Source organism: Pseudopodoces humilis, chromosome 2 (genome assembly GCF_049639895.1).
Source record: "Pseudopodoces humilis isolate 2021_Gansu_Grassland_sample_001 chromosome 2, ASM4963989v1, whole genome shotgun sequence".
Lineage (NCBI taxonomy): Eukaryota > Metazoa > Chordata > Aves > Passeriformes > Paridae > Pseudopodoces > Pseudopodoces humilis.
Genome location: NC_142201.1, coordinates 62,784,251 through 62,811,465, shown reverse-complemented (window position 1 = coordinate 62,811,465; position 27,215 = coordinate 62,784,251). Strand labels below are relative to the sequence as shown.

Here is a 27,215-nt window from a genome sequence, read left to right as displayed (position 1 = left end):
TAGATAAATCAGGTTCACATGTTCCAGGGAGGGATTTGAGCTAAAGGTCATGACAGTCAGAGGAAAGACTGCGTGGGGTCTGAAGGAGCATAGAGCAGATAAACACACACACCATGACAAATCTTTCATTAGTGCTATTTTTGTCCCAGAAAAGAGAACAGTTTACCCAAAACTGCAGTAAGTCTAAACAGTTTTAGAGGGTAGGAGAAGGCTGATAATCTTCTGTGCTCTTTACTGTGAATAGATTTTCCTATTTATTCATTGTGTTTAGCACAAAAGACAAAGTCTACCTCTGGTAAATGCTATAATAAGCATCTTACAGAGAGGAGACTTGCACTTCAGTTTGTTGCCTTTTTTTCTATGTGAAGAAAACAACAGCATATCCCTCTGGCCTGTTACGGACTCGGGTTGCAGGTTCCTCCCCTAAAAACCTGTACTCATTTTCCTCTAGACTTTCTTCCAGACTAGTTTGTAAAAACCATGCATTTACCTAAACAGGCCAGGGGAGCTGTTACATTTTTTAAACTATTATTAACAGTATGTGTGTGCTTTTTCACCTTCTTTTTTTTTTTTCCTTCCAAAGCAGAAATTATTTTGATTAAAATTACCTGGTAATACAGCAAATATCTTTCTCTGAAAGTGAGCTTTTATTCCACACACCACAATGCCATCATGGTAGGTCTTCAGCATTTACACCTATATATGGGTTACATCCAGCATTATACATACACCTTTTAACATGGTAATTTCCCCAGTGGCTTGATCAGAGTTGTGATCAGTGACACTTGTCAGCCAAATATTTAACTTTTCAGAACACATATTATAAAATCTGTTTATATAACTTAAATCCTGGTGAAGGTACTTTGCTGTCATATTAGCAGCTTTTCACTTATTTTTTTTTTAACAGCAATTAGAACAATTTAGAGCAAAACAGGTTATCAAAAATGCATATTTTAAAAACATCTTTTGAAAGCCAGAAAATTTGGGTTGTTTTCCCTTTGGGGAGAGGTATTCGAGAAGAAACAAGTTTTATCCAGAAAGTATGCTTGCACTGGAAATACAAAGAATAAGTTTCTTCATTTATTATTTTTATCAGAAAAATAATAACCCCTTAAAAATCAGAGAGCTGTCTTTTTGGGTCTAATGGTGTAGCAATATATAAAAATGCTGTGTTATCTTTCTTGGTTTGTATTCCAAAAAGGTGAGCTGTATTGCCTGAGTTAGAAGTAACAAACATGGTTTACTTGGATTATCACTGTCTGTACAAGTGGCTCAGACAGCAGTCCAAATGGCTCCCTTCTAGCTAGAAAGGATGGGCTTTCTGGGTGAGGGGGCTGAAAATTTCTCTGAGGTTTCCCTTTTGGCACTTTTTGCATCTTGGTCTGCCAAAGTAAAAGATGCAGTGGAATTTCCTCCTCTCTGGGGAAGGAGCGACACTTCTTCAGAAGAAGCTTCTATAAATACATTGGCAGCAAAAGGAGGGCTAAGGAGTCTCTATTCTTTGTTGGATGCACAGGGTAGCACAGTGTCAAGGGATGAGGAAAATGCTGAGATACCTAATGCCTTTTTTGCCTCAGTGTTTAACACCAAAGCCATCTGCCCCCAGGATACCCAGCAATGACAGCTGGAAGTTAGGGATGAGGAGCTGAGTGAAGGCCCCATAATCCATGAGGAAAGGGTTAATGACCTTCTGTCCCAGTTAGACACACATCTATGTGCCCTGATGTGATGCACCTGAGAGTATTGAGGGAACTGGCAAAATATCTTTCCAAAGCCCTTTCAACCCTTTTCCAGCTGTTTTGGTTTATCAGAGAAGTCCTGATTGACAGGAAATCAGAAAATGTAATGCACATCTACAAGAAGGGTTGGAAGGGTGATCTGGGGAACTACAGACCTGTCAGCCTGACCTCAGTACTGGGGAAAGTTGTGGAGCAGATCATCCTGAGTGCTATCACGTGCCATGTGCAGGACAGCCAAGGGCTTAGGCCCAGCCAGTATGGGTTTATGAAAAGCAGGTCCTGCTTGACCAACCCGATCTTCTTCTATGACAATGTGATCCACTTAGTAGGGGAGGGGATGTCTGTGGATGTTGTCTATCCAGACTTTAGGAAAGCATTTGAAACTGCCTTCCACAGCGCTGTCCTGGAGAAACTGGCTGCTCATGGCTTGGATGGGTGGATTCTTGACTGAATAAAACTGGCTGGGTGGCCAGGCCCAAAGAGTGGTGGTGAAAGGAACTAAATCCAGTTGGTTGCTGGTGACTGGTGGTGTTCCCCAGGGCTCACCACTGGTGCCAGTTCTGTTTCACATCTTCACTGATGATTTGGATGAGTGGATTGAGTGCATCCTCAATAAGTTCACAGATGACACCAAGGTGGTTGGGAGTGTTGATCTGCTGTGGGGCAGGAAGGCTCTCCAGAGGGATTATGACAGGCTGGATTGATGGGCCAAGGACAGCCTTGTGGAGTTCAATAAGGTGAACCATGTGCTGGGTACTGCACTTGGGTCAAAACAATCCCATGCATTGCTACAGGCTGGGGGAAGAGTGGCTGGAAAAGGACCTGGGGTTGCTGGTCAATAGCCAGCTGAATGTGAGCCAGCAGTGTGCCCAGGTGGCCAAAACGGCCAATGGCATCTTGGCCTGGATCAGGAATAGTGTGGCCAGCAGGACCAGGGCAGAGATTGACCTTGGCACTGGTGAAAGCTGCACCTTGAATCCTGTGTTCATTTCTGGGCCCCTCAGTTCAGGAAGGACATTGAGGTGCTGGAGCATTTCTAGAGAAGGACAATAGAGCTGGTGAAGGGTTTGGAGCAAAAGTCTGATAAGGAACAGCTGAAGGAACTGAGATTGTTTAGTTTGGAGGAAAGAAGGCTCAGGGGTTACCTCACTGATCTCTAGAATTACCAGAAAAGAGGTTGAAGTGAAGTGGGGGAGAGGAAACAGCCTCAGCTTGCACCAGGGGAGAGTCAGATTAGGTATTAGGAAAACATTATTCACTGAAAGGCTGGTCAGACCTTAGAATAAATTGTCTAGGGAGGGGTGGGGTCAGTCTCTAGAAGTGTTCAAGAGGTGTCAGGATGTGGCATTTGGGGATATGGTTTAGGGGTGAGTATGGTAGTGCTAGGTTGTCACTTGGACTTAAGATGATCTTGAAGACCTCTTCCAGCTTCGATATTTGTGTGACTCTGCCCCATCTTACCACTGCCAGCTCTCAAAGGTTGGAAACAAAGTGTTTCCTCACAAGAAACTTCTTGCCTAACCCTACTGGGGCTGTGCTGCTGGGATCTGCTGTGCTTAGAGCTGCCTTTGGAACCTGTGAAAAGGGAAATAAGATCCCTTTCTTTTCCCATCTTTCTTAAGGGAATTTCTCAGAAAAGTTAAAGCAGTTTGGTATCACAAATTAGTCTTCATTTTCTGCCAAATTAAGATGGAATACAATGTGCCTCTTCTGGCATTTCCTTCACCACCAGTCCAAGGGCTGCTCCGAAAACATCCACCTTGTGCTGCTGTGCAAAAGCCTCTGTGCTGATCATATCCCCTCAAAAGATACAGGGTGCAATCTCAGCCTGGTTTACTGTACCCAGTTTGGGAATGCCAGTCTCAGAGGATTCTGAGTATTTTCTTCAAATACTTAACACACTTCTGCATCACCTTTTCCTCAGCAAGGAACCTTCTCTAAGCTCAGGGTGGGCCCACTGCTGTCGTTCACAAGTAGAATACGTTTCCTTTGGAAGGTGTAAGATAGAGAAACCTCAGATGTAAAATTCTTCTTCATTAACTGGTGAAGCTGGGCAAACACGGTCATCCAGAGAACAGGGAGCTGCTCTCAAGGGCTGTTTGTGTTGCTCGGAGAGAGATGCTGACGTGAAAGAGCTGGAAGACCATTCTGAAAGAGAAGGCAGTGAACCATCAACTGACTCAAAAGTATTGCACATGGCTGATACAGGCCTTCCACTGGTGGCTGCCTTTTTAGCCCTATTGACAGTTTGTTTCTGTGATGGAAGAGAGTCTTCCAACTCACTGCAAAATCCATTAAGAGCAGAGTATGCAGAAACCACAGACAGGTCTGAGAAGGACAGCTTCATCCCTGTGTCCACATCAGTCTCCTGGGCACCCTCCAAGTCATCAATGTTAAGCTTGGGGCTGCATTTCCATGTTTTTAGCCTGGCTGCAGGTGACCCAGTGTTTAAAGACTGAAATGGTTCACTGAAATGAAATGTCTCTGATGCTGAAGAGGAGTTCACTGTGGGCAAGCAGAACAGAGACTTGCTTCGTTGAAATGACCAAGAAATGCTGGAGGCACTCCTGGATCTGTGTGTGAAGTCTCCTTGATCACCATGTCTCAAGTCCTGCTGGGAGAAACCAAGATAATGACCAAGGCCATTCGTGTGATGTACCTTTTTTTGACCCATTTCTTGTGGCTGTTCAGAGACAGATCGGTGGCTCTGAGGAAGAAAGGCTGGCAGAGTGGTGAATTGGGAATCTGTTGACACAGATGGATATGGTTGCTTGCTCTGCTTTGCAGACTTCCTACACCAACTGTGTGCTTGCTGCAGTTGGGAGAGGGAGAGAAGAAGATCACATTAATACAGAGTTGGCAGTTTTACAACCCTAAGTCTCCATTGCTAAGTTGTTACTGCAAATAATTATGAAGCAGACCTCAATCAGTATGCTTGCAGCAAATGTTTCACTGCAATAACAATGACAAACCACCCTGCCAAAATCCCAAATATTTACAAAAGGAGCCTCAAAGACAACAAGAATAAATGGTAGAGAAGCCTTGCCTTGTGGGCTGAATTACACTAGCTTGGACTTCTCACTTCCTACTGACTTAATCCAGATTCATTCATATTCTGTCTTCCAACATTACTACCTTAGTGGACAGCTTAAGAAAAAAATAAAGAAATGGAAGAGGTATATTATATAATTATAATTTCTAATTTCTTCCTTTTTTTCTTGTTTTGTTTTGTCCCCCTTTAAAACATCAGAAAGCCTTCAACAAGCAAGCTCATTCTGTTTTCTCAGTGGGAATTTACTACTTCTCTCAACTCTTTCACATTTTCTTTCTTACCTAGTTTGCTCTATTAACTAGATCACAGTGACGTTACAGACACACATTCAGTTTGCTTGTAGACACCTAGACTGAAGACCCAAACTCATGGTTGTGATCCAAATCTGGACCTCAGAATAAATCTCAGTCCCAGGGCAGGATTCAGTTGCCTACCCATCAGATACTCAAGCATTAGAACAGGGAAAGCAGCTGTGATGCATGGTGAATCCAACATCCTTCTCAAGAAGGAGCTGGAGCCAGGTGGCTTTCCTATGGAGCTAGACACTGATGTCTGGATAACTGAACTGTGTTTGAGCAATTGTGAGGTTTTCCACCTTCTCCCTTATTTTAGTGAGGCTTTTAGAAATTAGCCTTTCAAAAAGTTTAATTTAAAGCCTTTTAATGGAATTTCTTGCATAATAGAACACATTTGATCTCTGCTCCAAAAGGGACAGGAAATCATGGGGCAAAGTGCAAGATCATACTCCTGAGAATAAACAATAATCTCAGCTATGGGACTTGTCAGCTGGAAACAGGAGAGGAGAAAGAACTGGGTATCCTGATCTCTTTCTGCTATTAAAGCAACAAGGCTGTGACAACATGGTATTGGGCACTCTCAAGTGAGTTGAAAAAAGCACTGTGGAAAGCACTGTTATGGCCTCATCTAGAATACTGCACATGATTCCAATCACAGCTATGTGCAAAAGAATAAATTTGAACTGAAAAAGATGGACCCACAGGGAAAAAAAAATAGAAAGATTAACTACCCATTAAAAAAATGGATCCGCAAACTAATAGAAGGTTTCTAGTAACAACAGAAGGAGAAGAATTTTCTGGGGTGAGTAATGGATAAAGACAGAGCTTCTTCATTTTACCAAACAGATTATATGACATGACAGAAAGAGCTGAGACCTGGCAACCAAGGAGGTTCTTTGTACCCAGTCTCTAAAAAAGCTCCATACATTGCTGCTTCTAACATCTTGCTAGTGCACATCACATTGTCTTAGTGACCCAGATCTGTCATACCCATCTTCTGGTTTTTATTGAAGTGATTTTATAGGCAAATAAAGGATTTTCACATCTGCAAAAAATGCTTGGTTCTTTCATGATCTCTTACTAGAGATCATAGGACAGCCAAACCATAGAAGTTCATTTAGATGCTGTAGATGAGTACATATATATATGTATACTATATATATGTGTGTGTGTGTGTGTGTGTGTGTGTGTATAATAAGGTGTGTTAATTCATAACTATTTCTGTGTAATATAGTAAGCTGTTTCCCTTAATGTCATAAAGAATTATATTAATGAAGAAATTGAGGACAAAAGAGTCAAATGTAAAAAGTCAGTTGTCAACAAAACATTAGCCAGAAATCACGTTCGACCTCTACAAATAACATTACTTTATTAGTGCAATATGTGAACCAATTTGTTTAAAAATTACTCTGCAAGATGAAAAGCTTGTCCGTGAAGAAAATACCAGCTGTTTCTTAACTGAAGACATTTTTGGATAACCCAGAAATAAGAATCTGACATGCTGAAAATCCACAAACAGAGCACTGCATTCTTTTGATGTGTTTGACCAAGAAAACACTCCTCATTATATTTTGTTAGCATTAACAAAAGGTACCATTTTTTTTCCCTGCAGTAGCTCTGTTATGAGATACACTACATGAACTCAACCACTGTGCTCAGGTAATCAACAGAAGCACCTTCAGAACACTTCTAACCAATTGTCTCACCATATCTTATTTTTACGCAATACTTGTGTTTTTGCAGGTTTAAGATGACAATTTGGCAGATCAAGCATCCACGGAAACCAGGGATCCAAGCAGTGCAGTCCCCCTGTTTGTGAAAAGGATGGGACCACTGGTAGCACCTTGGACAAACCTGGAGCTGAAAACATAAGGTTTTTGGGAACAGATCTATTCTTGCACTGCAGAGAGTTCTGGGGCCAGTACAAAAGCCTTGCTTTTACTTTGTGCAGGCCACACCACCTGGTTACCACACGTATGTCAGGCAGAGCCCACAGACATCATCAATAAAATTTAGCTGTCTAGTTAGTACAGCCAGTGGGGTCTGGAGAGCAATTCAGCTTTCCCTGAAAAAATTCTTGTGTTTGGTTCGTTAGCTGAATTTCTTAATGTCCTTGGGCTGTACTGAGTATGCACCCATTGAATGCAGTGAGAACACAGACTGTAGCTGACAACCTACTTCAGGTAAGATATCAGTTTTAGGGTTTTACTATTTTAAACCCTTTCTTCCTAGTTCTTTAATGTTCCTGCAGACAGATAGATGCATTTCATTTTACACTAAGTATTTGCTGTTAATCTTGCTCCTGGGTCACAGCTCCTGGTCAAGCCCAGCTGGCCTGGCAGGAGGTAATGGTGGATGGTGAGGAGAAGGGGGCAAGCAAAGCCTGCTCCCAGAATGGCTGCCTGCAGAACAGATCAAGCGACATCACTTATACAGCTTATTTCTGAACAGCTGTTTGTAGGGGGAACTGCTCACCTTGATCCTTTTTTTAGGTAAGATTTAGAAGACCTATTTTCCAATGCTGCTCTTCATTCTATGGGCAGAAATGGGAAATAATGTGGAAGTGTTATTTTCATACTTTCATCTAAAAGCAACATGACCAAAGACTTTCCTGGCTGGGAGAGTACTAACAGCAGTACCAGACAGTACTAGCAGCAGTAGTGCACTACAGGTAGAACACTGTACCACAGGTAGCTTGTCAGAAGCTCCACCCCACGAAATACTAGTGAATAAAGATTACAGGCTAATCCTGTATTGTAGAGAAGTGGATTATGTGGACTAATAAGATTTTTCTATATCTACATTCTCTAACTTGTCAGAGATCACGGAGGGGATTCAATGATTTAGCCAGGATTAAAAATCAGGCAAAACTAGCTCCTTGTCCTGTGCCAAGGCCATTGACTGTGCTCCCCTGTGCCACCTTGGCAGGGCACACCGAATGCTGCACGAGGCCTTGTGCGCTCATGTGACCGCTCCTCTTCAGTTTTTGGAGGAGGCTTCTCTGCCTCCTTCATCCTGCCACCGGCTTTGAAAACAGTTGCATCTTTTCTGAGTTCTTTTCAAGTCCTCATCATCAGCCTTCTCATGGCTTGCTACTGCTCTCAGCATTGCCTGTTGCCTCCCTGCTGCCTGGCAGAGCCCTGCCTGCTACTGCCGTGCTTCCTACAACAGGCACAAGCACCAGAGAGATGCCAGAGAGCACGTCAGTCATCTGAGGAGACAAAGACACAGTGCAAAGTGACACGTTGATTTTGACCAGAATTCCAAATGCAGGGAGGTAGATTTGTCAGACCTTGCCACAAAGATGTGCAGCAAACCCAGTCACTGACTGAACAGATTAGCTCTCTAACAGAACAGATTTTTTCATCTGGTGCTAATCTGCTGCTCATTTATAATCTCTGCACAAATCTTTGTGAAGCCTGGAGGGATTTAGAGTCTTTGTGTTTTACAATGGGCTGCAGAAGAATTTCATGATGAATATCCGGGAATGCCATAAACAACTTGGGGTGAACCTTTCAGAAAAACACTTTCAGCTTGGGCTGCTGGGACCTAACAGAAAAAACCCTTGCTGCAGTCTATTTTAAGTTATCTGCATTTTAAGAAAGCAGATAGAGATCTCCTTAAGCATTATCTGCATTAAGAACTGCCAGCAAGGCTTTGCTGAGGTCAGGACCCAGCCAGCACAGCAATGACATCACCATCTCAAGCCCAGATTTTGCCTGCCTTGCTCAACAGGAGTGTGATGGTGTTTGTTTAATTGTATTAAAACCAGTGGAACTGATCCAGGGGAAAAATATCAACACAAGAAAAAGTGGCAGAGATTAGTCCTCAGTATCATCATAATAAGTCTTACTTGAAAGGCAAATAGTCAGAAGCACAGCATTTCAAAAAGGCAAAATGCACAGATTTAAAACTGAGCCTCTTTGAAAAGTGGCTTGTAATGTGTTCACAGTAATAGAAAAGTTGAGTGTTTTGTAACACAAAATATATTCACTCTCAAGAATTTTTGCTGTGTGCATAGATTTGTAAGAGATCCTAGTTTACCATGGAACTTAACTGGATAAAGTACCTTAGGCTGAAGAAAAACAAGTAAAAATCCCTTATATGAGTTAGTGACTGATTCTCTGTGCTCTCCCAATTCCCAGCCACCAGCGTTAAGGACAACCAAACACTAATGTCACAAAAAGAAAAGGAAAAAATAGATTAAAATATTTTGAAAAACAGGAGACTAGAATTAGATTTGCAGATTAATTAAATCAGTTCATGGCATCTCCCTCAACTGAGTCAATTTTTGCTCTGAAAGTGTGTCCTTTTCACCAGTTTCAGAAGAAAGTAAATACAATTTTTGTAAAGGTGCCCTGTACACATCCTTGCCTGTCATAAGACATAGAATGGGTTGAAAGAGACTTTAAAGATTGTATAGTTCCAACCCCCCTGCTGTGGGCTGGGACACCTTGTCCTGGGGTGACTTTATGATACTGGTATCCCCAATCGTCTGGTTTATGTTATATATTAAGTTCTGCACCTTTAAGACTGGCTTTGAGAGCAAGAGAGGGGGAAGAAGAAGCGCGCAGTTTGTTAAAGAAAAACATCACTCCCACACATCCCGCTCCTGGACTGTGGTGCCTGCAGCACGGACAGACAGCGGGACAGAGCTTCTCTCTGGCTTTTAGTTAGTTCTAGCTAGCTGAGGCAGAGGAGTTCCCTGGACCTTTGTTTGTTTTCCTTTTCTTGGATCTGTGCAAGCCTGCTCTGGACTGAACACCCAGCCAAACCCCGGGAGCTCACGCCTGTGGCCCACCGGGGCCTGGGCCTCGGCACTTTCCAGCGCCGGAGGGACTGATAAGAACCTGAGCGAGCCGAGCTACACCACATGAAAAGGACTTTTCTTCCTAGATTTGCCATCCCATCGAACAGCAAGAGGTTTTATTATTTAATATTATTCAATTTCTGTTAAATAAACAGCTTTTTCCACTTCTCTCCAAGAACTTTTTTTTTTTTTTTCCCCTTTTCCGGATCAGTTGGTGGGGAGGGGCATTTCCCTGAGGAAATCCCCATTTGGTGTTTTCCTCCCTAATGTGCCCTAAACTAGGACACACCTTCCACTAGATCAGGTTGCTCAAAGCCCAATCCAGCCTGGCCTTGAACCCTTCCAAGGATGGGGCATCCACAGCTTCTCTGGGAAACCTGTTCCAGTGGATGCTTTTCTTGCCTTTCTTCCTCTTTGTGCTCAATTCTGCTGTATCAGCACTATTATGCATAATGATTCAGCAAGCTTGAAGGTCTTATCTCACCTCCATTTTCCTTCCTGCAGACTAAACTGTTCTCTGCAAAAGTGCCCTTTCTTTGCCTGTTTTTGTCTTTTTGCCTTCTCTGACACTCATTTAGTTGCCGTTCTTTCTCTTTTCTACTTTATCCGAGTCCTCTTGTCCCAGCTCCTTGCGTCAGTCATGGCCACTACCTCTGCTCCTAAAACACGATACCACTTCTCAACCCAAGATTACAGTTGCCCCATACCGATAAGAACATTGGCCGATTAATTCAGCAAATCAGCTAAAAAAAGAATCCCTCTACCTCCTCATAAGCTGTGATCTGTTAACATTTGCAGTGTTATTTCAAGGATGCCTTATTAAGCAACACTAGGCAGAAAACAGCCACCTCATAAACTGCACAGGGACTCTCTGGCATGTAAAACAGCAGCAGGCCCTATGCTTATGTGCTGAGACTCCACCTAGTTAAGATATTAATTTTTCTGGTGTCCACCTTCCTCCTGGGCATGTCTGCATGTTCCATCTCACGCAGAGTGGCTAGGAAATCCTGCCAAAATATTATTTTACTCTTCCTACTCTATCCAGAGATGTTATCGTAATTTAAAGAAGCCATCTGTGCACTTTCTCCTCTCTGCTCACTATCCTTCCTTCCCAAACATGCATGGCCAAGCCAGTCCCATCAGTTATTAACCTTTCCTGCTTCCCACATTGACTGCCAGGAGTGCAAGTTGATTAGCACTTCATCTGTCTCTGTGTGGATTACGCCCAGAGGCAGCCAAGAATCTGGGCAAGACCTATAAATCCAGCAGTATACTCACTATACCAGTATATGGTATATTCTTAGCTACATTATTTACATATTCTTCCCACTGCTCTGACAAAAGCTCCCCAGAGCTCCTGCTTCTGGGCTTAGTTCTGGTGAAGCAGTGTGGGTGTCTTCCCATAGGATGCAATCCTGTTCCTCAGGCTTGCTCCTGCTCCAGCCACTGAACCCTTTGCCTCAGCTGTTTTATAGCTGCACCCTCGGAGCAATTTGCCAACGTCTAAAAGCTACTGTGACAAGACAATTCTGAAGGGCTTCCTTGCAAATGAAGGAATAGTTTCTTGGCATTAAACAGATTTATCTTACCCATGAATAACTTTGTTGTCTCTTGAACTGACTTTATCTAAGCCCCTTGATAATTGCATTTGCAAAATGGATTAAGAACATGGATCAATCTGGCTGGCAAGTATCCAAGTCCCTGTCAGGAGAAGCAAGAGGTCACATCTTGTTAGCTTCAACATGGAAGAACACTCAAACTTCAAACTTTAAAACACTGCCTGCAATTTAACAGGGATGTTAATCTACCATTTTTTTGTATAATTATAATTTTAAAAAGGCGCAGTATCTGTATAAAGTAAAGAGAACCATTCTGATGATCACTATCAACTGATACGGAGACTGAAAAATACTGAGAGGTTGTTGTTTAAGTTTATATAACTGGGAAGAAGTCAAAGTTATTATCAATGCTGTGGCATGGATAATACTGCTCTTAGCAACACTCTGTGAGAAGTAAAAATGTAGTCTTGTTACTTTCAAAGATAGATACTATAATTGCTTTGAACTGAAATGAATAAAAGGAGTCCCTGGATCACCAAATCCAATGTTTCCTATAACCCATCCTCCATCATTCCCTAACTGACCATCCTGCCTTAAATTAAGGTTTTAACCTGCTCGCTCCTGCTGGGTGGATGCTATGTAGTTAGCTATGAATATGCACTAAAATCTATTTATTGGCTGGTTCTTGTTCCTGTATCAAAACAATCATCGAGTGAACCAGCCTTTTGCTGTTCCTGCTGTTCATCTTGTGGTCTGTCTTCCAGTCAGAGCTCCCTTCAGACTTACTTTGGTTGGGCTCAGGTGACCCTACTCTTCCAGTTCCCCTCTGTAGGACTGTGTCTCCATTCCTCTGCATGGGGTGAGAGCCCTTCCCTGTCCCTGCACCTTCTGAGGTCACCTTTCTGGAGCCCAGAGCTGAAGACAGGTGTGGCCCTTGGGACCCTGTGCAACTTCCCATGCTTCCTGTGGCATAGTAACTCTGGTACACACCCGAGACTGCAATTTTCTTTTCGTAGTCATGTTGCACTGGTGCCTGTAGGTATCTGAGTTATAGGAAATTTTCCCTTTGATTTAGCTGTAGAGATCCACTTCTTATTGTACAGACTTGCTTGAAACCCATATACCAGGACCTACTATTCATGACTTTAAAATGGCACAAGTTAGATCCAAAGTCTCTGTTTTCCTTCCGGTTTTCATATACTAAACTCCTTTTGATACACCAGATTTCCAGAGTAATAAATTCCATTTCTGTAACTTCATTCTCATTTGCCATTTTGTCCTCCTTCTCAGAATCATCATCCTCACTGAAAACATAAATGAAAATCAATTGTACTTGCAGGCCATACTTAGGTAGGTTTCTGCTCTTTTCGTTTGGTTCATATGGCTAAAATCTCATTCTGATTTTCACACTTTACCTTTGTACTTCCTGGTATTTGTTGCTTCTGAAAATTTGCTGGGTTTAAACCAAAAGCCTTATTTAGAAACCCTATTTTTTTGTTTTTACCCTTCCTTTGCTTGAAACCAGTGTAAGGTCCCATAAACCAAAGTTATATCACATAGCAGAAATGTCCTGAGAAAGAACAGGGAAAAGAGGACATAGGTGAGTGTGGCTGTTGTGTGTAAGTTTGGTGATGACTTGTCAGCTTCAGTTTGCAACTTCAGGCTAACACAGATATGCCTAAAGTGCAACCAGTAACCCTGACAAATTGGTGACTGTCTTGCCAGATGGGCAAGGAAGCTGCCCTCCTCAGCCCTTTACAAGTGTTATTCAGCTCTGCCATGGGATTTCCCTGAGGGTGAAATCTGCAAAGCAGAATCAAAAGGTTCCCCTACCACCTGGATGTGACTCACCAGAGCAGAGATGTCCTGCATACTTGGAATTTCAGTCCCAGGAAATGGGAGAAACCCATTTAAGTCCTAGGAAATGGGAGAAACCAAAGGGGGAAACCCAGAGGCACTGTGCTACAGAGGGTTGTTCACACCTCTCTGCATACTGGGAGGTCTGTATGGTGAAAGGATGGCACCCACGATGTGCCTTTCACAGAAAGGTCAGACAACTGGACAAGCCACATGAATGAAATTGACTCCAAAAGAATACCCTTTGAAATCTGAACAAAAGCTTATAAAGGTGAGGGACTGCACTCCTTGATTTGAATGTAAGCAGCAATAAATACCTCTGCAGTGCAAGAGTGCACAATAACCTGGCTCTGGATTGCCACAGATACCCCTCTGCAGGGCAGGCAGCTATTAAGGGTTTGCTGCTTATCCTTTTATCTCCCTTGGATGTAGTGAAGTGGAGCAGAGCATGCTGATATATTGCCCAGATATGGTGCCTACAGATGTCCTAATAAACAAACTCTCAGGATTCAGTTATGAGCACTTGAGATTAGTTCAGAAAGAGAATCTGTGGGAATGTCTCTCTTAGGCTGCTCTTCAGGGTGCATTTCTTTCCTTCATCACCTCTCTCTTCATCCTGATAATCACAGTGCAAAAGAGAGATGCAGTTTGTCATCCAGTGATGCTAGAAAATAAGGAGTACCATTAGAACTTCTGCTTGTCTTCCATAAAGATCTCATAACTTAGGGCTATTTAAAAATTCTCTGTCAGTTCTGTGCCCATACTTCTTATGAAACTACACTCACCAGCCTTGATTTCTCCACTTGGGCTCATAATTCCTTATCTCCTCATTTTTTTAAACAGCTATCTCATCTCACATCACTCTTAGCATAAACTGAGGTTGACTGATATCTGGATAACATCATTCACTGCTTTTGTGATCAGTTACACAACACAGCAAGGGGTTTCAAATTCTTTCTTCAGCAGTACCGTCCTGGCTGTTGCTCCGAGGATAGAGCAAAAAAAACCCAAGCCACCAAGCAACCAACCGAAGGGCAACTGTCAGTGCAGGTTAAGCTTTCCTGCACAAAATCCAAGAAATATGCTTCTATTTCCCTGTGTACTGAGCTTACCTGCAAAAGGATCGTATTTCCATCATGGTCTTCTGTCTGCCACCTGCCTTCACTGATGGGGCTGCAAGGGTTGGGCAAGAGAGGCACAAGCTGCCCCACATCTTTTACTCTAAACTCCAGCACGGCTGACTCTGTCCTCACCGGAACTTGTCCCTTTGGGAGTTTTTTTAAAGAAAACTGAATGTCTATTTCCATGTTGGAATAGACAGGAAAAACACAAAAGTCTGCTTTTTTCTGACACATTGGTCTCTTCAGTATTAACTCATACAGTTTCAAAATGTCCACAAAATTTTCATTCCTGCAGTATATGGTGAAGCGGATCATTTCTTTCCCATAGTGCACTGGACGAATGGCCCACAGAGGAGTCTCTGGAGCCAACGTGTAAAAGTCTTGGCTGCAGGGGAGGTAAGGGAGGAATTTCCCGTGCATTAGCTCTGTATGGTGGTAATGCCAAGGTGGCCGCTGAAAAGTTTCATGGAGCTGCAAGATGGGTTCTTCTCCATACTCCTCCTGCAGGAACAGAATGACAGCAAGGGCTGGCTGAGAAACACCAGCCTTGACTGGCTTCCTGCGCTTCCTGGGCACTCGTCTTTCTGAGACCCGAAACAGCTGGAGGTCTGGATGGATCCAGGCTAGAAGCTTATCGATGGCCTGCTGGAGAGTCTTGGATTCACCCGGGTCTGTGATAATATGTACGCTAACAAGGAATGGGTCTTGTATGCCTTCCACAGAAAGTTCACCTGAAACATTAAAAAAAAAAAGTCCTTTAAGATTTGCAACCAAGTTTACAACACTTAGGTGACCCTTAAAGGAGAAATAGTTTACTCAGACATAGTGGGCTTTTCTTTTTCTCCATCTCTCTGAATCTCATTTGTAGTAAACAACAACAACAACAAAATGTGCAATGATATAGCAACCAAGAAAATAATTAGAAGGCAGAGAAAAGTTTCATCAAGCGTACCATAAGAGTTGCTGTTTTGCTGAGATCAATAGATGCATCCAATAGATGCTACTCACTGTGCATTTCTATGTTAGAAAAGGCCTGTTCCATACAGTTGAGAGGTAGGGAAGACAAAAATACTGATGTAGAGTGGGGCTGTAAGGGACATTAATGATGTGCAGAATGATAAGGGTGGAGAGTGTTCATCCCACCTTGTTTTCATTTTTGCCAGTTGGCTCAGGGCATGGAAATCACACCATTGAACTCAACTCTATCACCCTGACTCTGGAATTTTACACACAGTTAAGTGTTATATGTCCTGGAGGCAACCGTTCTAATAAGTAGGGCAATGTTTGTAGGGAAAGGTAATATTTTTTATTAGACCAACTGATACAGCTGGTAAAAAAAAAAAAAAAAAAAAAAAAAAAAGCAGACAAGCCTTCAGGCACACAGGTCTTTCTTTAGAAAAATATATTACTTGTCCCTACAAATCCTGCACTGTTTATATTTTAGACTATCAGGACTGTAATACTACTGGTTCAAGGTTTTCTTAACAATTTAATTTAAAAATTAGGGAAGACTTTTAAAGGGAGGAGGCACAAAAAAAATACACTTACTGAGGGGAAAAAAAGAAACCTCTAGTTAACACTGGCAATGTTCAGAGGGGCTCTATCTCTTGTTTGTCCCTGAAACTTCTTTGATAGCCCAGCAGAGCACTGGCTGGTTAGAGGTCTAAGGAGAAACTGTTACTTCTTTTCTGCTGGAGTTACATGCCAATAAAGAGGCATGGTGATCCAAGACAATTTAATAAATTAACCAAGTAACCTTGATATTTTTGCTGTAATGGCTCCCCTTGTGTGGTATTCTGAAACCACCTCCACATCTGAGACCCTGAGCTTGGGCACAAAGCCTAAATGTGAGAAGCCTTAAAAAGACTTCCCAAGCTTTTCATCGTGCAGACCACATTTAATAAGGGGATTGTCTCAAAGGCTATTCCCCCTCCTATTAGCAATCAGTACAAACCTCTCCCTCCTCCCTCCTGGCATCAGAACAACATTCTTGTGATACTTCACCAATTGCTTTAATGGAAAAGCAGCTTTGTGCGAGGAGTGTATTTTAGCTGTCTTTCAATATAGAATAGCTGCAAGACCCAGAGAAAATTTAGATGCAACTGCATAGCTTTGCAGACAGAGATGACTGGTAAACACAATGTCAGCCTCAATTTAGAAGCTGCAGAAAGATATGGTATGCAGAGCAAATAGCAAGCAAGCATCTTGCCTAGGGGAGATAAAGAAAAACCAAGTAAGTAATCAAAAATACAATTCTCCTATCTCTTCATGAAATGGGTGATGTGGAGTGACTTTGTCAGATGGCTAATGGAAGAAAAAAAATTGAAGCAAAAGGAAAAATGGTGTCAGTATGTGGCAAGAGGCTTTGCTGTGGCAGTCATTACTGGTAGGTAATTCTTTGAGATACCCCCTGTGGGTAGGCACAGTGTGGGAGAAAGACAAAAGGGGTGTGGGGGGAGGTCCTCTACATTGGACAGCAGAACAGGAAGGAAAACAAGTTGCAGAGGACAGTGATTTAATAAAACCTGAAACCTGATAACTACGTAGTCAGTCATTCATTTTCTAAGACCGGAATAGAAGATGTTCACTTTTTTTCTCTCTCTGATTCCTTTGTTACACAAATGCTATCCAAGCCTGCAACAAGTGACAGGTTTGATATTTATGCATATAAATGACTGCAGCTCTGAAAGAAGCCTGGGCACAACAATGTGAAGCACAGAGCCATCGCTGCTGTCAGCTTCTTGCCCTACATTAAAAAAAAAAAAAAATATCCCTGAGCACGGCTGCACGGCTTTTCTACCCTCCTGTTGCTCAGCATGGTGCATGGACACTGAATGGCTAGAGCATTTTTCTGAAGTGGAGCCTTGTGGGAGCCAGTGGCAGCATTAGTATTCTGCAGCCATCGCTGCCTGTGCCCATCAGCACCAGATGCTCGCAGAACCAGCCTCAGAGGCACAGCACAAAGCCATCCTTAGGAGCCTGAGTTATACAGAGCAGAGCAAATCATCTTTTTGAGCTAGCAGCAACTATGTGAGTGCAACAGATCAGTACAAAAAGAGCTTCAGTTCTATTTTATGTTAGCACAGATGCTTTTACATGTTTCGTTATGTGGCTTCTGTGCTTCTAAAATGGCAGCTCTTTCTGTTTGGGTAACAAAAAGAGGAACTTAAGCAGAAACACGAGGCAAGGAGAAACCTTCCTTGAAATGAAAATCAGTTGCAAATTGTTTCTATGTTGCTAACAAGTCTTTTACCTTCATCTGACAAAGGAGGGGAAACAACACAATTTCTCATGACACGGTTCAATTTGTCCCGGGGCAAATTGTTACAGAAGCAAATGAAAGCTCTGCATATGTATTAGCCTTCCTGTGTTACTAGTTAATCCCACAGAAAATATCAAAATGCTGAGGCATCAATTTGAAAATAAGCTTCACAGTTCTCACAGCTATTACATTTTTTTCCTCTTCCTATGACAGAAGGGGATTAGGTCTCTCTGAGTTGGCAAAGCACTAACTTTGCTAAGAGGTAATTACTACCAGGATTGAAAGAGTATTTTACAATTCTACACTTTTTACTCCTCTGCTATGTAGTACTAACCGCCCATGAGAGGTTAAAGTAGTCAGCCCAAATGCTGTGGAGCTGTTACACATGACCTCTTAAAACTGGGAGTGGAAGGTGGCCCTGATATTTTATGATTGTATGGGTCCTCCTCTACATATTATTTCTATTTTGTTGCCGATGTGATTCTGCTGAGCTGAGATAAAAGAAAATCCTGCAAAGCAGAATGGCAGTCCAGCCCTGTGGTTCTTCCTGCCCTCCTTGTCCCGCCCAGAAATCAGGATGTTTTCATCAGTAGGACAATCTGAAAGAAAGAAGTGGGTGCTGTCAAGTCTGCCTGTGCCAACCACCTCATTTTGGTGACTTCCCCACACCTGAAGCTGCCTGGGCTTGGCAACTTGCTATCCCAGCTCTCCACAGTTGTCTACATCACCTGCTGCATACATGGAGAGAAGCAGCCACCTCTGAAAAACCTGTGGAGGATGATCTTGCCTTCCTCATTCTTTTCCTCCACTCACTCTGTAGGGAACAGCAGCACCTGCAGAGGACAACTCTCTTAGCATCCAGAGCTGCCTGGCTGGGTAGCTATGAGAACAGGGGCTGGTGAAAGGTGTAGAGAAGAGATCTGATGATGAGCGGCTGAGGGAGCTGGGGATGTTTAGCCTGGAGAAAAGGAGGCTCAGGGGAGACCTTGTCACTCTTTACAAGTGCCTGAAGGGAGGGTGTAGCCGGGTGGGAGTTGGTCTCTCCACACAACTAACAAGTGATCAGACAAGAGGAAATGCCCTCAAGTTGCACCGGTGGAGGCTTAAACTGGGTATTAGGAGCAATCTCTTCACCAAAAGGGTTGTCAAGCTTTGGAACAGGCTGCCCATGGCAGTGGTGCAGTTCCCATCCCTGGAAGTATTTAACGGGCAGGTAGATGTGGCATGTGGTGACATGGCTTAGTGGTGGATTTGACAGTACTGGGTTAATGGTTGGACTCGATGATCTTAGAGGTGTCTTCCAACTTAAATAACGTTATGATTCTATGATCTAGTGACACAAATACCCATGGGTGGAGTGGAAAGCAATGGGTTAAGTGGCTGGGGGGACAGCCACCACCCCTGAGAGGTGCCATGAGGACTCAGGTATCACTTTTGCTGGCTGGGAAGGCAGGGTTCCTGACCCAAGGCAGGCCCAAGTGGGTGTAAGGTCAGGACAGAACCCCCAGCAGCTGGGAAGCAGCTAGACTCGTCTGCAGTTACAGAGAACTGAATCTAACACTCCTTCTCCCCCCAGGAAATACATAAGAAATACAGTATGCATTTAACTTTAACCCACACAAGAGGCAAAATGTCCCTAGAGTTTTCTTCCACATCACCTGCATAATCCTAGGTTAGAGAAGTCTCCCTCTTTCATTTGCTTTTTGGCCCTAGGTCTCTTGCACACCTTGCTTGAGCAAAACTCTGGCCATGACCTGGCAGTTTGGTCCCTCTTTCACACTGAGACATACCCAGGTTACATTCCCTCTGGAGGTGCCCTGAGCAAAGACCCATTCCTTCCCATGGCAGTGTTCCAACTACTTTTTTTTATTTCAGGAGAAGTCACCATCTTCAGCAGTCTTGATGAGATCTGATTTTCCAGGCTTCTTCAGGGGACTAAACTCATCCCACAGCAGAGCTTAGGAAGGATATAAATACCTTTTCTCCTGAAATGTCTCTCCTCTGTCTCACCTGTGCTGGTGAAACAAAGGGTGAACCTAAAGACCTCTCAGACTTACCAGGACTTGTTTAAAGAAAAGTTACCTAAAGGGCCAAGGAAACCTGGTAAGTTTTGTAAGATAGGATTGAATTTACAATGAAGTGAGATTTTAGGCAGACTGGTTCTTGGTCCTTGTTAGCAGCATTTCCAAATTGTGGCAGATATTTTCAGTTTTCTAGCCACATACATTTTCAATCTTCTATACAGGAAACACAGAGAAAATATCCAACCTAAAAATAATTGAATTTTTTTTTAATATTTTTTTCCAGTGATATTGCATTGAGAATCAGAACACTAGAACACAAACTTCCATATTTTCCACCACAGCATGCTGCTTCTTGAGAATCAATATCTGAACCTGTCTTACGCCATACAGACCAGATTCCTCTATCACTACATCAGGCAGTAAGACTTGAAATTTCATTTGGCCAAATTGCATGATGCAGTACCAGAGATGTAAATCGGGCAACAGGAGAGGTTCAGGGTGAATTTGCCAAGCTTCTGAACTTCAACTCCTATCAAGCAGTACTTCATTATCAAGAAATTACTGCTATTAGGAAGAAATGAAGTAATGCAAAACCAAACATTACAAAACAGCATATTTTTTCACTGTTAATCAATCAAAATATTTCAACTGTGGGAATGTAAAATAATCCCAAACACTGTATAAATAATGTCAGGAAAAAAAAGGCACTATAATATTTCCAATTAAAATTTGCCAGGACTGCTGTTGCACAGAAAGTATCAGTACTTCCATACTTCCATCACATTGCAAAACACAAGAAAATGTCAAAACAGTAGCATTTCTCAGTGAATAGGATCTTCACATTTTATCTGAGTCCGAGGCAAGAGTGATCCTTTTATGTGTACTAATTGAAAGGCTCACAGGCAGACACAAAGTCAGAGGCTATTTTCATAAACAAGGATCATGGTTTTATGGCCAGCTGCAACAGAACTGGACACCTCTGGCAGCAGAACCCACCGCTAGGTTGGTCATGCTTTGATGAATTATGCAGCATCAATAATCTTTTGAACAAGCAGGATGTGACAGATTCACCAGCTCCTCCATCCTCTTTCCCTGCTGCTTAATAGCATCTGACAAATGCAGGGCTGCTGGATAATGTGCTTCTCAGCATGCCATGCTTTGCACACTACCTCAAACTCAGGAAGGATGCTCAGAAGCAAGAAGAAATGGGATATTCTGCACAGCACAGTGCCAAGTGGAGAAACCTCTTTCATGCTCCCCTCAGAACATAATTTTCCTGAAGAACTGCAGTTGAATCTTCTACAATGCTCACTCCTTCATCTCTGCTAAGGAACCAAAGACCAACACACAGAAAAGCACAGCAAAATGGCCAGTCTGCTCCTCCAGGAGCTTTAGTACAGTAACAAAAAACCCCTGAGCAAAAAAAAATAAGCCCAAAATTAGGCCCATTTTCTCTCTGATGGAGAGTCAAACCTCTGGTACATTAATATGAACAGTCTTATGAGGACTAATTACTACCCTTATTGTACAGCACTGCAGCCAGTCCTGAGGTAATGAATCTTGTCAACAACTGACACTTAATGCCCCCAGAGGCCTTGCATGATCAAGCAAAGGCAATGGCAGATCTAAACATTGTACCTTTGCTTTTAGATGGTATAACTCGTGCTGAAACTCCACACTGTGCTCCAGCTCCAGTGAATTTTCATCCCTCCCTCACCTGGGAGAAGTTATCTTCTCCTGACCTGCCTAAAGTTAACTTTTCATGATCAATTTAAGCTGCTGTTGAAAGGGGCCATCTCACATCCTTCACCTCTCCGTCTACTCCTGCTGCCTTCCCTTCTCTTGCCCTGAGCGCTTGTGTGGCTACATTTCTTAAGCTGATAATGCAACAATACCTGGCACTCCCTCTTCCATTTGCAATCTGTGGTGCCATCTCAGCCCTCTTCAGAGCTATGTGACCCTCATCTCCTTCACAGGAATCACAACTTTTGTGGCACAGAGTCCTCCCATGGAAGGTTATGGACCTGATGGATGTCCCTCCAGCCCATGGCTGGCTGTCCTGGGCTGCTTTTGTAGCCCAAGGTGAGAAGCAGAGTCAAACCTCAGATATGGCTCATCACTCTCCACTGAACATGTTTCCATCTTGGGTGCCTCATCTGTGTGGGCCTATATACATTATCTTGTTCTATTACATTACTTTGCTGTACTCCTTGTCCACAAATGAGAATTGGTTTTGTGGTGAGTGTTATAGAAGAAAAGATCTTGAATGCCTTCCATTATATCCTCTAAACCCAACTTCTCTGACTTTTTTAGTCAGGTGCTGATTGTTCATACCAAGGCAAAGAGTCAGGGTCACTCCTTGGGTCACAGATACATTCTCAGCCATTTCCCTCCTCTCTTCATTCATAGTACTGCAGATTTCTCACTTATCCCCTCACCACCCGGTAGCTGAGGAACAGCTCATGCTTGGTATAAAAGGATGTGTGTGCTACCTGTGGGCTGACTGTCCAGCTGTAGGTTAGAAAAAGGAGTAACTTGAACTCATGTTAGTATTTTTCTCCATCTTGTCCTAGTGTATTTCATTCAGTTCCAGTGAAACCTTGGGAAGCTAGTGTCTCTGTGAAGAAAGATGGCACAAGTTCACATCATGTTTCCCTTCAGAAGCAGGCTAAAAAGAAAGGATGAGAATGCCATATTGTGTTCCTGAATGCGTAATCCCATGTTCCTGACACTTTTTGCTGGGTGTGTGTATTCCACCCAGGCTTTATGGAGCCTGGAGGCATGTCAAAGCAGAGGCTGTGCTCATTGTATATTAAGCACTAAATGAAGAAAGGACTCCCAGCTCTGAGAAGACAGTGGATGGGATCTTCATGCAAACAAACTTAGGAATCTACAGTGGGTGTTTTCACACCATGGTCACAAGCAAGTAAGCTGCTTGGCAATTCCTTACAAACACCCTGTAAGATAATGATTTTTCTGCCAATGCTCTGGGCTTCTCCATGAGCTTCTTATTTTGGCTGCCTGGTGTTCTCCTCCCGCAAAATACGCTGCTTGAATATTATGTTACCTTGTTAGAAATAATCCAAATTTCAATTTAAAAACCCAATAGCCTTATCATCTACTTATCCTCTGGAGAGCACTGAAGGCTTCAATACTCTCCTCAACCACAGATAAGGATCACAGTTCTTCATAGCTCTTGGCAAGAACCCAGACACTGGTATTTGGTATAAATACCAGATTCTGTAGAGAGCAGCAGTGTGTAATTCAATTGCAAGTTGTGTGTGTAATTCAACTACTACGTATATAAATTACTACATAATAAAACTCCCATCAGCAACCACTAGTAAATCAAAAGCTGTAAAAAACTGCATCCAACACCATAATTTCCAAAGTCCTCTGATTACAGGCATTGTGTTTTCTTAAAATTCCACTCCTGTGAAAAGCTGATTCTCAAAAATGTTTTTTACAAAAGGGCACGAAGAACACTGCCTTAAAAAAAAAAGCCCAAGGAACACTGCACTCTTGAGCAGCTAACAAATTCAGTCCAACAATGAGCTCCATACCACACACAATGTACTTTAGTTAACTGAAAGTGTGATTTTATGATGGGCTTAAGACAATTTAAGACTTTACTGCTGGCAGTCTTCCCTCTACTATTCTCAGCTAAGTGTTTCCAGTGCTTCCCATGTGTCAGGTCTAGATGCAAGTTGAAAGAGCTTGCTGAACATACTGAAAAGAAACTCTCAGACTTCTGAAATAGTGAGGATTGTGTCTGGTGGTGGTAGTCAGAAAACTGGTTTGGCTAAAAATGTTAATTTTCAGACAGACCTCTTTTAATCAGCCTGTGCTTTTGCACAAATCTTCCTGGTATCACAAAGATGTGGCAGGGAAAGCCAGCCAGAGAGGAGGCAGAAGTCACACCAAAAGATCTATGCTGAAGACACAACCAAAGACAATATGGGATCAAACCCTGAGGCATTGCCGAGCATTGCCACATTTGTGTCTCTGCAGACAATGAACAACATCAGCATTACAGCAAAGAACCCATTTGGACTTGGCAGTAGTGTCAGATTACTTTGAATCTCATAATCCTTCCAGCTGACAGCAGTGTGTGGTTCAAAGGATCCACCCCCTACCAGCTGATGGAAAAGGGAAGCAGGAACAAAAAGAATGCTTCGTTGTCCATGCACCATCCTGGTCCCCCAGGATGGCAGCCAGGAGTCACCTGGTAAACATTTCATTAACGTTTTATAAACTATAGATACAATTTTTAATTTTTTTCCCCTAAACTATGAATCAACAAGTGTGGTACCAACAAAAACAAGGCAGGCAGAGGACATGTACTGCTCTAGAATGTGGCATGCAGTTTTACCAAATGCCCCAGTTTCTACTGAGCATGCATAAACAAATGGTATTTATTTATTTTTAAAAGTTCAGATGAAAGGAAGTACCCCATGATAATGTACTATGGCCATGAGGATACCAACTGTTGGCATTGGCAGCATTTAGTAGAAACTGCCTTAATAACTTCAGCCTTCACAAGTGTTTTGTTACTTGACTCGGTGACTCAGATGGCTTTTCCTGTTCTACCCCAACTAGTGCCTCTGAGTCAGGAGTTGCCATGGGACAGATTTATTTTTTTAGCTTCCCTCTTTGGGCTTTAACAATCCAGACAGACATAGCAACAATTTTGAGATCATTCTCATCACTGTACCAGTTGAACTTAAGAGTGCCAAGATCTTTCCTGCAACCCATTTCTCAGGGTTAAAACACCCACTAAATGGCTGCCTAAACCTCCTTGTGGTTTTCTGAGACAGCAGCAGTAACACTTCCACAGGGGGATATTTAACCCACATCACCAAATAATCCAATTTAACTTTCTCTAACATATTTCCTGTAAGATTTTACTACAACTCTATGGCACTCAATAGCTCAGTGTCTACCAAAGATTTCCTATGCTTCTGAAATACACTTGGATTATTAAAATGAGGATGTATTTGGTTACATGGTTTTGATGATGACTATGTGGGCTTAAAAACGGAGCTAGAAAAACATTTACATTGTCATCCATGCACATTATTCTTTTTTAATAACTAGTCCAGTTTTCATCTGCTGTATCTGTATGACAAGAAAGAAAAACCTGACTGGATGTGGTCAGAAAAGAGTATACCAAACAACTGTAAACAATGTTTTGATAACTCTGGTCCAGTAACTGTTTAGGGTACACACATCCTTGATACAGAAATCCCAAGCTAGCACCAAGCCAGTAGAAAGTAATTAAGCCATGGGACACACAGCTTGGTGCATGCTAAATGCTCTCGAAGACTGGAACTCTGAATTTTACAAAAAACAGAGATACATAGGTTGCTCTGAGCCAGACAAATTTGAACAGGAACTTCAGTCTTAACGAGGGCAATGCTATGTTTGTGGTCAATGCCACTTGGAATGCAAAAATCAAACTGAGGCTTGATTTCAAGTTTCACACATTCTTTTGTCCATGTCCTTATCCACACTGCTGTGCCTCATCTCTCAAAGTGCCTGCCAAGCTCAAGTCTCTGTGGATCAGTACTGTACTTTTTTATCCTGTATGCAAGCATTTGGTCCTCTATCACAGTGGAATCTGATGACAAGCAGCTACATAAATGTTTTGCACAGCCAAAGGCTGCTAAGTTGCATGTACCAGTGGCATTTGCATTCTGCACCCTGCCACAGTGGGAAGCAGCACCACATTTTACCCTGGCATCATAACATGAGCCAGGCAAGATATGCAGAAGATGTATTTTATTTTCCACAGCTTTATTTTTCACAGGAACTGACACTTCAGTTTTCATTACTATATAAAACACCTGAATTTGCAACACTGACAGATGCTGCAGGCTAAGACTCTGCATGATTTAGGTCCAATTTCCTCTTGCATTTTTCCTCACTTTAATTAGTCTTCTTTTTATAATAACACCTTCTGGAAATACAGTATGATGCTGGCAATTGATGCTGTAAATTGTTTTTATAATTGTATTTAATACAGCTTATTGCCAGCCATTGTAAAAGCATCTCCATTCTCTATGGAAATAAGAAACAATATACTACAGTGTATTTTGTATAGCAATAAAAGAATATAATTATATCCTTACACTCATTAAATTATGTTGTTCAGAGAAACAGACTTAGAAGATACCCAGTCCAGCAGTGCCTGGGTCAGAATCAGTCAGAACTAACCTAACTTAAAGCAGGCAACTGTATTATGCAATTCAAGCTTTGTGATAGATTTTTCAAAGCCAAAATCAGAGCCACTCCCCCTTCCTGCTGCTGGTTAGTTTTCATCACCTTTAACAGTTCACTGAAGACAGATTTTGAAACGATACACAAATGACAGGAAGCCATTTCTCCCTGTGCTTTTGTTACAAGGCATCTTGTGGTGTGTTGACCCTGGCTGGAGACCAGATGTGCACCAAAACCACACTATCACTCCTCTCCTCAGCTGGGCAGGGGAGAGAAAATTTAATGAAAGGGTCATGAGTTAAGGACAGGGAGAGATCAGTCGCCAATTACCGTCAAGAGCCAAGCAGACTTGATTTTGGGAAATGAGTTGAATTTATTACCAATCAGAATCAAAGCGGGATAATAAGAAATAAAACAAATTTTAAAAACACCTGCCCCCACCCCTCCCTCCTTCCTGGGATTAAGTTTACTCCTAATTCTCCACCTCCTTCCCTGCAGTGGCACACGGGGATGGGAAATGGGGGTTACAGTCAGTTCATCACATCGTTTCTGCTGCTGCTTCCTTCTCAGGGAGAGGAGTTCTTCCCCTGCTCCAGGGTGGGGTCCCACCCACGGGAGAGAGTCCTCCATGAACTTCTCCAACATGTGTCCTTCTTCACAAACTGCTCCAGTGTGGGTTCCTTCTGTGGGCTGCAGGCTTTCAGGAATGGGCTCCAGCGTGGGCCCCTGATGGGGGTCAGAAGCTCTGCCAGCAAACCTGCTCCCAGCATGGGCTCCTCTCTTCAAGGCTCTGCAGGTTCTGGCAGGAGCCTGCTCTAGTGTGGGCTTCCCACAGGGTCACAAGCCTGGGGAGCTGATGCAGATGACACTGACAAAATGTTGGCCAAACCTTGACCAAATCCCATAAGAAAAATCTGAATTTATACCGGCGTAGAAAAAGAACATCAAACATTTATATACATATATATATATATATAATATAAATTAACATTTAACTAATTATTATGTATTTTTTTATATTTATTATATATTTATTATATATATATATTTATTAAAGAGCATTTATTAAAAAGAAACATGTGCAGTAACCCACATATTTTATATCTGCCAAAACAAACTTTCTTGTGTTTGATTTCTAGAAACAGAAAGTGGGTGAAATTCCATGGGCTAGGAACGTGGGTACGTGCAACATGGAAATAAAAATTTTAATGCCCCAGCTCTCAGGTTTAGCACAAAAGAATAGGAGCACCCTACAAGGACTCATTTGTTTCCTAGA

General features: G+C 42.5%; 1 protein-coding gene across 1 annotated transcript in view; it reads right to left on the bottom strand.

Moving 5' to 3' along the window:
* Window positions 1–3,753: 3,753 nt before the first annotated feature.
* Window positions 3,754–27,215, bottom strand: part of FAM124A (family with sequence similarity 124 member A) — a 38,253-nt gene continuing 14,791 nt past the window's right edge. Inside the window, exons 3-4 of the mRNA XM_005516778.2 lie at window positions 14,426–15,165; window positions 3,754–4,551 (exon numbers count right to left, since the gene is read on the bottom strand). Of these exons, the coding sequence (XP_005516835.2) occupies window positions 3,754–4,551; window positions 14,426–15,165 (1,538 nt within the window). The remainder of the gene's footprint in view (window positions 4,552–14,425; window positions 15,166–27,215) is intronic.